At 30.5% G+C, this 10,515-nt stretch overlaps 1 protein-coding gene across 2 annotated transcripts; it reads right to left on the reverse strand.

The window, feature by feature from the left end:
- Positions 1-3,300: 3,300 nt before the first annotated feature.
- LOC137832385 (piriformospora indica-insensitive protein 2) lies at positions 3,301-5,228 on the reverse strand. 2 transcript variants are annotated; one of them, XM_090302990.1, is made up of 2 exons: positions 4,008-5,228; positions 3,301-3,894 (listed from the first exon to the last, which is right to left on the reverse strand). In XM_090302990.1, the coding sequence occupies exons 1-2, from the start codon at positions 4,916-4,918 to the stop codon at positions 3,813-3,815; spliced, it is 993 nt and encodes a 330-aa protein (XP_090159116.1). In that variant the 5' UTR covers positions 4,919-5,228; the 3' UTR covers positions 3,301-3,812. The 2 variants fall into 2 exon arrangements, with proteins under 2 accessions (XP_090159116.1, XP_068496627.1); XM_068640526.2 differs by having other exon boundaries at positions 3,301-5,226.
- Positions 5,229-10,515: the final 5,287 nt, after the last annotated feature.

Consider the following 10,515-nt stretch of genomic DNA (forward strand, 5'->3'; position numbering starts at 1 on the left):
TCATTCTTTTTATTCAACACCTCGATAATCTTCTTATTATTACTGAATATTCTGCATGCTATATAATTATTGAATAACTGTTATTTTAACATTTTAACTCCACTGATGGGTTAAGGTAGATCATATGTTTTGGTCATTAAAATAATCTCATTATTAAGGGGCAAGTTCAACATGTTTTTTTTTTAATTAAACTAGTTTATCTTTCGGGTTGACTTTAATTTAGCCTCTTATTATTTCAAAAGTTAAATTTAGTTTGAATATTTCAAAAGAATCCAAAATAGAAATTTAGTCGATTTAGAATCAGTGCTATTAATAATTTAAACAAATCATCACGCGACAACATTTGTTATTTGAACTTTGCCACTATAATTAAAACGTGTGAATTAGAAGACTCCTTGTATGCTTTCCCAATTCTTCCTCATCGTCTTCTTGTGTGTTTTTAAGATAGCCTAGAAATCTAAATTTGTGAGTAGTATCGATGAAATTCCAAACTCAATATTTAATTTATCATTTTACCTTTTAATATATAAAACCAATATAACAAGATGTTTTAAAAGTTTTTGTTGGTAAAAAGGAAAGTTACTAAAAGACAAGATATCATTGGAAGACGCTTTCGCAATTATTTATCAATATTTAAAAATTAATGTTTATATAATGCAAATAATTAAAGTGTAATTTATATGTTTGAACATCACTCAAATAGTGGGAATATAGTTTATTCTAATATAAACCAATAGCAACTAAATTTGTATTTTTTTAAATATTAAATAATTAAATTTATAATCTTAAATTAATCCGTAAGTCCTAAATTATTTGACAATTTTAAATTAGTTTCCTTTTTTTTTCTAATTGTTGAACGTGTAGTTATTTTTTAGCTTAGACTTTTTTAATAACTTTGTTAACAAGGAATGTAGTTAAAAAACAACTAGCACTAAAAAAAATCATTAAATAAAAATAAATTTTAGAAACAAAAATTAATTAGTTGCTATAGTGACTAAATTAGAGACCATTTTATAGTCTAAAATAATTTTTAATTTTTAAATTAGTTTTTGTTAAATAGTTTCTAAATTTGTATCTAATTGTTTTAACTACCAATTATTTAGATTATAAATTTGGTAGCAAAAACCTTGGTAGTTGATTAGATACCAATTTAGAAACTATTTAACAATAATAAAAACTAATTTATAAACTAAAAATTTTTTAGTCTCTAAAAAATCTCTCATTTAATTAGTATAACAATTAATTATTTTTTGTATCTAAAATTAATTTTTATTCAATGATTTTCTTGTATTAATTTTTTGTTCTAAAATTAATTTTTATTCAATGATTTTCTTGTAGTAGATTGAAAAATTTATTTATGAGCTTGATTATTACTTTTATATTACCTACCTTTTCTTCTCTCCCACCTCTACTTCTTCCATCTCTAATGCACCCATGTGTTTCAATGGTTCATTTCTTTCTTCTTCCCGTGGGAAAGGTTTACCGAAATTACATTGACCATCACTATATTCATTGAAGATGCAAGTCTCTATGTTTTTTTTCCTCACTAGTTATTAGGTGTTATTTGTAGTTTTTGGAATTGGAAATACATCTCAGAATGTATAATCCTGAATGTATTTATTAATTTAAAAAAAATATTTATTGTTTGTTATTTGTAATTTTTTAAAAATTATATCAAATAAACTATTTGTGTTTAAAATTTGTTTTCAAAATTAATTTAAATAAAATATCAAAACTTTAAAAAAATCTTTAAAATGATATATTTTAGAATGTATTTTGAAATGTATCTTTTATATTTTGGATTATTTAAATGCACAAAAAAGTATTTTGAATTGTAATTTTTTTATATTTTAAATTGTATATTCTGAAATATAATTTTAAGAGTATAATTAAATTATATAGAAGTGGTAGGTTAGATTATAGGGGTGCAGTAGGTAACTCCTTTAATTGAAGTAAGCAATTGATAAATTTCCATCACTGTATGTACGCAAAAAGAAAATCCCGTGAATGACTGTATTTGTCTGGAAAATTGTAGTCAAACCCTGACAATCACCGTAGGCATAGTAGCAGTACATTTATCTGCAAGTTTAACATAATCCTATAGTTATTAATTTAATATATTTCTAAATAGCTAACCACACACACTAATTAAGGCCATGAATAAATAAATAAAACTATATTAACAAAATGCACCAATTAAAGACCCGCTTGGTAGTTTTGTTTTTCTGTAAGAAAAAGCTTTTCAGGCATGATTATTATTTTTTTAAAATACACAAAATAATTTTGTTGTTTTTTTATGAAAAACAAATTATACTGCTAACTTTAAAAAAAAAAAATCAATCTGAATGTTCTATGAGATGAATGGACGGAATTAAAATAAAAAAACAAAATGGTTCAGACCCACCCTTGCCTATAATAACTATCTTGGTCAGACAAAAGTTGCATGCGTACAAGGATGACATTGACAACTCTGTTCTTCTCATGGTACTCCCAAACAAACATTCATTTTGGTCTATCTTGTTAGCTTTTGATTATTAGCTCACATCATCTAAACCTCATCCATTTACATAGGACAGAGAATGGTTAGACCCCAAAAAAATATTTACAGAAGAGATTCACACTTCACTTCACGCTGCGTTCCCAAACAGTTAAAAAAGCAAAGCAACAGTTGAAACATGAAAATTATAAACTATTAACTTCTCAGAAACAAATTTTAGATGTTTAGATTCTAATGTGGAATGTGAAATTAAACACACTCATGCAGTGTTAAATTATATCATTTAGTATTGTTTGATATCTTAGATTGGCATTTAGTATGTGGTACACATGACATTGTAAGAGATTCACAGTGCAAAGTAGATAAGAGAGAAGAAGGAAATACGGAGCATGCAGTTTTTATTTTTATTTTTTCTTCTGTTGTGTTCTAGACTAGTACTCATTGTGTTGAAACTTTGCAAGTTGCAGGTAAGGATTGGGAATTTCTTACAAGATTCTCTGAGCCTCCCTCCCTACCAAAACAAGGGTGGTTGCAGCAAGGTCATTTATATCAGACACCGACAGTACTGTGTTCCTGCCACTCTTTCTAAAGGCTGCTACAGACAACAACAGCCGGGGATAGGACTTGGGAGTTAAGACGGAGCTTTTCCCAAAAGATACAAAAATCAAACACAAAAGTCCAAATGTGAATCTTTAACTTTCACCCTTGCATGCAACCACTCCCATTAGTTGAACCATTACACTGCATTAATTGATTTTTTTATGTGAATAATTTTCATGAACATCATCAACAAGAACACTACCTACGAATGAAGTTTTTAATGTAGATTTGAGTAAAGCATTTTACAAAATTACGTTCCAGATGTCACAAAAACAAATTCAGGAAACTTATAAGGATAAAATATAAAACCAAGGAAACAAACATGACTTGTACATCCAGCCATGATGAACTTGAACTTATGTTGCTTTGGTAGAATGATGGCTTGATACCTGCTGGATCTTCTGGTGGTCCTTCAGCAAAAGATTTGCCATTTCTTGGCTTGGTATTTACACAAGAGGGGATTTCCAAATAGGAAGACAGGTTCTTCTTCTTTGGCTGATCATTGATACAAAGTTCAGTGTTTCCTCTTACATCCAACCTTTTACCAAGTTTTCTAATGAACTCATCTGGGAGCTCAATAACTCCATCCAGCATGTTCTGGCTGATGTTCAGTTGATCTAAGTTAGGGAGCAAACCAAGATTTGGAGGAACCGGGCCACTGAGACTGTTGTTATCAAGGGAGAGAGCTGTAAGGTTCTTCAGAGATGACAAGGAATTAGGTATGGAGCCGATCAACCCACACCCTGAGAAGCTCACTGACTTCAGCTTGAAAAGGTCCCCCAAGAAGTGGGGTATCTCTGATTTGATGGGGTTGTCATCAATGAGAAAATATTCTAAAAGCTTTAAGTTTGACAAGGTTTCAGGAATCGGACCACAAATAAAATTGTGACTGAGATCAAGCAAGACTAACCTCTTGAGGGTTCCTAAATCAGGAGGTATTTTTCCTGTAAGCCTGTTTGAGCTCAAATCCATCTTCTGGAGAGCTTGAAGTTGTCCAAGTGAGCTAGGAAGGTTCCCTTCAAGTTCATTGCAAGTGAGGTCTAAAATGGCAATACTTTTCAAATCTCCAATTTCCATGGGGATTTGACCACTTAAGTTATTATAACTCAGGTCAAGTTGCTCCAAACTCACCAAACCACCAATCTGTCTTGGAATGTTTCCCTGGAAGCTATTCTGAGACAGGCTCAAGACTCTAAGACTAGTAACACCACCCAAACTTGGAGGAATTTCTCCAGAAAGTGCTGGATTAGACTGCAAAGCCAGGTGTTCTAAGGTGGAGAAGGGACCAAAGAGAGTTGAGGATAGATTGACAGGTGAAGCAACAAAACAGTTAAAAATTGAAAGTGTTTTCAAATAAGTAAGTTTGAGCAAGGACTTGGAAAGGTAAGCAGAAGACTTGCAAGGTGGGGAGAGTATATCAGGACCAATGTGGATCTTGGTAATATGAAAAAATGGTGGGTCATTGCTAACTTCACACTCAACTCCAGGCCATGGGGTGTCAGTACATGGTTGAGGGTGTGCTTGGGCCCAGTCAGGGTCATCTACAAGACCATCCATCACTTCAAACAACCCCAACAACTCCTCTTCCATTACCATTTCTTCCCCATGTACATTGCTTCTCATTCCAACCATTCCACAAGCAAACAAAAGGAACACAACAAGGAGAAGAGAGAGAGAGGCCATTTGAGAGAATATGTGAAGGTTAACAAACACAAAAAATGAAGTTGCAAAGTTTGATGGTTTGGAGGCACTTTGTGTATAAGAGGTTTCTTGAATAGTGTTGATGGCAAAGGGGAAGAATGTAAAGGGGACTCTAAGCATCTCATTTTTTGTGTGTCAGTAGTGAAGGCTGCAAAGAAAAAGCCAAGGCTGGGTGTCTCCTTTAGGTTCCAAATTTGCAATTGTGAATATGACAGTGTTAGTTTTCATGGAAAAGGGAGAGAGAAGGGAAAGACAAATTGATTACTATAAAAAGTAATATGTATTTCCAGAACAGTTTAATGGTTAATGCATAAAAGTGTATAATGGCATTGATAAGACACGACTGTGTAAGCCTGCAACAAAAGTAAAGTAAAAAGAGATGAACAAACTCAGACTCATAACCTACATTCTTTCTCTGTTCAATCAATCAACTTATGCAAGCCATAACCTTTTTCAGTTTTTGAACTACCCAAACAAAAAATATTATTTCTTTCCCCAGTTAACTCCTAATTTTTTATCCTTTTCTCACTGTACTATTACCAACTGCTGTTCCTCTTCTTCTTATACACTACCTAATTTATCAATTTTATTTATTATTAAAATTATCAAAGAAAACTTTTAACTTCAAATTAAACCAAATTCCCCTATGTCCTATCACCACTAGTAGTACAGTACCACTGATATTATAATACCATTAATATTCGAATACCACTACATATTTGGCATCCATTTCTTTATTCTTTTTTATTCTATATGTACGCATAGTTCTTTCTTTTTCTTTTTCTTTTTCTACAAATTTTCTCTCATACTTTAGATGTGAATATTCAATCTTAAATGAATACTTTCGACATCAACTCTCCCTTCCAATCAGCTTTGAAGGCATGTCACTTTCATTGTCCTTTGTATCTCACATTTATGCTTTTCCCATTTTATCCCTTGTATACTTTTATTTTTAATTTTTTAAATATTTGCATATTTCTCAAGAAAAATAGTTACTACAAATTTATTTTAATGTAAAATATTAAAATATTATCAAACTTGAAAAGGCTTGTATTTTGTTTGGGCTCCGATCTATGATGGACTAAGGCCCGAGAATAAGGAATGAGACAATATTTTTCTCCATCCCTCACATGAAATGATAATTTTGTCTTTTTTTAATTTTTTTTATTAACATCTCTCTTTTCCTTTTCTGGATGTTATAATTTTAAAATTTAAAATTTGGAATACAATTTTGTATTATGAATTTTAGAGTTTACAAAGTGTTTTCTGAATTTAAAAATGCATTCTAAATTCTAGAATTTTGATTTACAATTTTGTTTTCCAGATTATGTTTTGGAAGGAATTTTTTAGGTCCAAAAAATATATTTTAAACTCTAAAATTTAGATAAAAATGCATTTTAAACTCTAAAATTCAGAATTGGAAAATTTGGAAGGAATATCTGAATTTACTTTTTGAATTGTACAATCAGATATGTAATTTAAATTATATTGCATTCTAAATTGTAAAATCAGTAGGTATCACCAGATTTGGGATTTACCTACCAAATTTTACAACCCAGTATCAACACAACAGATACAAAAACAAGGTGCAAAAATTGTGGTGAGGTTATTAGAGAATTATGATTTTTAATTTTTTTTTAAAAAGGCAAAAATAACATTTCACATTTCATATGGAGGTGCAGAGAGAAGCCGCCTTTACTTTGCATGTTTGAATCACTAGTAATTTGGGTTAGATATTGTATTGGTAATAGGCTTTTGCTTTCTAGACCCTTATAACTACTAACTTAACCTTCATACTAAGGAGAAAAAGACTAAAATACCTCCGACTACATCTCCGTTTTTTATTGTTGCGCTGCACTTCTTAAGAGGGTGAAGAAGAAATAAGAGAGTTATTTCAAAAAAAATTGTTAAAAAATCCTTGTTGTAAAAAATATGTTTCAGAACTAATCTTATATGTTTATGGGAGTTCATTTCAAAAAAATTGTTCTGAAAACGTTATTCTAAAAAATATCTTATATATTTCATAAAGTTTGTTCTATAAATTTTGGAAAACACGTTGTAGAATGTATTTAATATGTTTTGGATTTCAAAAGTTTTAAAAAAATTGTTCCAGAAGATTTTAGAAATAAATAATCCTAGAATTATCTATAAAAAAAATAAAAACATTGATTTTAAAAATTATGGAGTTTGAGGAAGAAAAAGTTTTAATTTTGTACTGATATGAATAGCATGCCGTGTTGTAGTTGTGTGTCTCCTTCTTCCATTTGAAGGGCATTTGTAATGGTGAAATCACCTTACTAAATACAATGTAATATTATTAAGGAATTAGAAATGATGATATAAGTATAAGTGAGTTTTTCCACCAACCACGTGGAAGCCCTGCAAATCTTAGTAGGGTCATACTGTAAATTGATGTTATACGACATTTAACATTAAAAAATAGAAATGAATAAACAATGAAAACTTGGTGAACCTTTTATACTCGTCAATCATATGTTTTAGTGCTCCACATTCACATTCGTCACTTTCAGTTCACCTTCAACCACCTCCATTTTTATCTCATGCCCATAGTATATTAACACAATCAAGTTAAGGAGAATTAACTAGAAATAGAAATAAGGATAATTTATTTTGTATAAGTGGGTGTAAATCTCACCTCATGAATCGGTTTTATGAGATTGAGTTAAACTTAAAGTTCACTTCGTACTATGGTATAAAAGTCATTTAAATTCTATCCTAACGAGTGTTTGGTGACCTTATCAGGTCATCCGTTATCGAGTCGTTAGCGGACTACCCATAATATATTTTCTGACGCATGAGCGGTCACCCTCAGCGTGAGAGGGTGTGTTGGAGATCCCACATTAATTAGAGATGAAAATATTTCATTGTATATAAATAGGTGCAAACCTTATTTCATAAGCCGATTTTATTGAGTTAGACTTAAAGTTTATTCCTTAATATTTCTGCATCACAAGTTTGTATGGTCATATCTTATCATTTCCATCATAGAAACAAACCCAAAATCAAGGTGTCCTTCTTTTCATCAGAGATATATACAGATAGACTAAACATCAATGAATGAAACAGACGAAACCACATCTTTATCTTGCTGTCCTTGGTCTGTTCCTCCAGTTACTACAAATTCCTATTAAATGTAGTTTTATAATTAATGCACAATCTTTTTGATGATTTGATTCCGCAAGAAAGAGATAATTAACCAATTCTAAAACGACAAAGCTTTTACCAATTCTTGCTCCCCAGCATTGAAGTAAATAAATGAACAACTACAACCTATTAATTGTGATTTTCAAAAGCAGCACCAATCAGAAGTATTGAAGAGATTTTTAAGCATATGAACTATGAACTGAAGGAAGCTTTTATTTTAGAATTGTTTCAAGATACGTGTGCCACACAATCTAATGTCACCATCTTGATGTTGGGTGTAACTATATTTAAACTGGTGAAGCAAAGCAAAGGTGTTTGCGATATACGGTAATTAAATGACTAAGTCAATTGGGTCCCAAAACCTTGGGCTGCTCAAGGAGATTTTGCCACATGTTGGTCATTTTAAGGTTTCATGCAAGATGTGCTCTAACCCTCGAATCTTATAAAAACCAGAAGAGTTGTTGGAAAGGACCCACAAAAGGCATTATATTGCCCACGACAAGCATAAGTTACGCAGACTTTAGTCAATGATTGCTTGGATTTTGGTTTTTGTTTATTTGTCATAATTCAAGAGTTCTGCGGATAAAGATACACCTAGCTAGCCAGCTAGGCAGCATTTATAACTAGTCATCTTGTTTATCATTCATAGGAGTCTTAAAATCTCTTTTCATCGCACAAGTGTCTCTGTGGGTCATGTCATATTCACACACGTTCCAACATTTGGCTCTATCATTTCTCACTTTCACTTTCACACAGGATGGGGGAATATCTATTTCGGAATTATTTCTATTCTTCTTTTTTTAGCAGAAACTTTACTTATCTATGACTATTTTCTTTGTTAAAACAGACAACTATGGAAGCATCCACCATGGGAAACTAAGGAGAAAATGTTTTAAGAAATTTAATATTTTTACGGACAAAAGATTATAAGTGTTAATTGTAGATGATTTTGATTCTGGTTTACATTTCATGTTACTTTATGCAATGTTTCATATATATTAATGTTATTTGGAAAAGTGTTTGGATTTTAGTTATTGAAAAAATTTGAAGAGAAATGAATAATCACATAGGAAGAGTGATTGATATTTTAAAATCTTTTATTTGTTTCAATTAAAAGTTTGGTCTTGGATTACTTCTATTCTTGCTTTAATTTGTTTTTTTTTTTTTCTGATGTCTTGATTTATGATCAAAAGTCTTTTGATAGCTTGTTAGTTTGTGTAGTCTGTTTTGTTATTGTTGGTCTCTCAGACGACTTCGTTGATTTTACGTTGGTAGGATATAATATGGTTGCAGAATCTTTCTTTTAAGTGAAATTGTTGGTATAGATTAAATCATTTTAAGTGATTCATATTTATTTATTTTTTTTCTGATAAAAAAATAAATAATAAATCATTGATAATTGTAAAAAAAACTTAACACAGGAGATTACATGAGAGAAAGATACATGAGAGAAAGAATACAGTTCTTTTTAATAACTTTTTTTTAAGATGGTAAAGCCAAATCCTTTTTAATAACATTAGATTTGCATATACGTTTACACACAACATCTTCTTAATATATATTATAAACTTTAATAAAAATCTAAAACAACATCACAGAGAATTCTATTATGATAATTAATAGATATGATATATGAACGAATTATATAATAAAATGCATAGGCTCATCAATCTCTTCCATGTATGTATGTATATATATATATATATATATATATATATATATACACACACATTCTAGAGAATTCCTCAAGCTAAGAACTTCTATATCATCATACAGGTTTCTGTTTATTTTAATGTTCGGAAAACAATACATGAGCCCATGTCCAATGGTAATGAAACAAACAACATTATATTTACTTAATTAACTTATAAAAATAACTTTTCGGCTTGCCTTGTATAAAGTTTGGGTCTGATATCGTTCGAGTGTGAGGAACTATTAAATTAATTATTTATGTAAGAACCTGCTAATTGCTGAATCAACACTTGATATGGGGAAACCTTGTTATGCCTTTGAACAATCAATGCTAACTTATCATGCATGACGTTATGATATTGACTTCCTCTTGTTGCCAAATTCCTTTTTCATTTTCATTGGCAATAATTTTTAGTTTGCATCCTATCATGTTAAATAATTGAGAGAAAACTAAGCCGAATGACCTAAAACCAGAGGCCAAAGGGTACGCAGATATTGGTAGCTATTATATAGATATCATGCATTGTACCAATTTTTGTTACACGTGAGTACATTATTAAGTTTTATATTTATATAGAGTTGAATAACACATTCTTCTCCGTGAATTTAGTGCGTACGTATATTTGTCCATATTCAACTCAAACACATCATATGGTTTAAATTATTCTCCAAATTAGCTGGCACATTTTTGTTCAACATTTTTTTTGGATCATCATTCAAATGATCCAATGAAAACCAAACTCGTAACTAGAAGGGTATATTTGTATTTGTAAGAGATTAATCATTTAATACTTAATCAACATGAATCAAACACTATATGTATAAGTTCTACACAACTCATTTGAACTCCCACCAAACCT

This window comes from Phaseolus vulgaris, chromosome 6 (assembly GCF_051622355.1).
Source record: "Phaseolus vulgaris cultivar YP4 chromosome 6, ASM5162235v1, whole genome shotgun sequence".
NCBI classification, from domain to species: domain Eukaryota; kingdom Viridiplantae; phylum Streptophyta; class Magnoliopsida; order Fabales; family Fabaceae; genus Phaseolus; species Phaseolus vulgaris.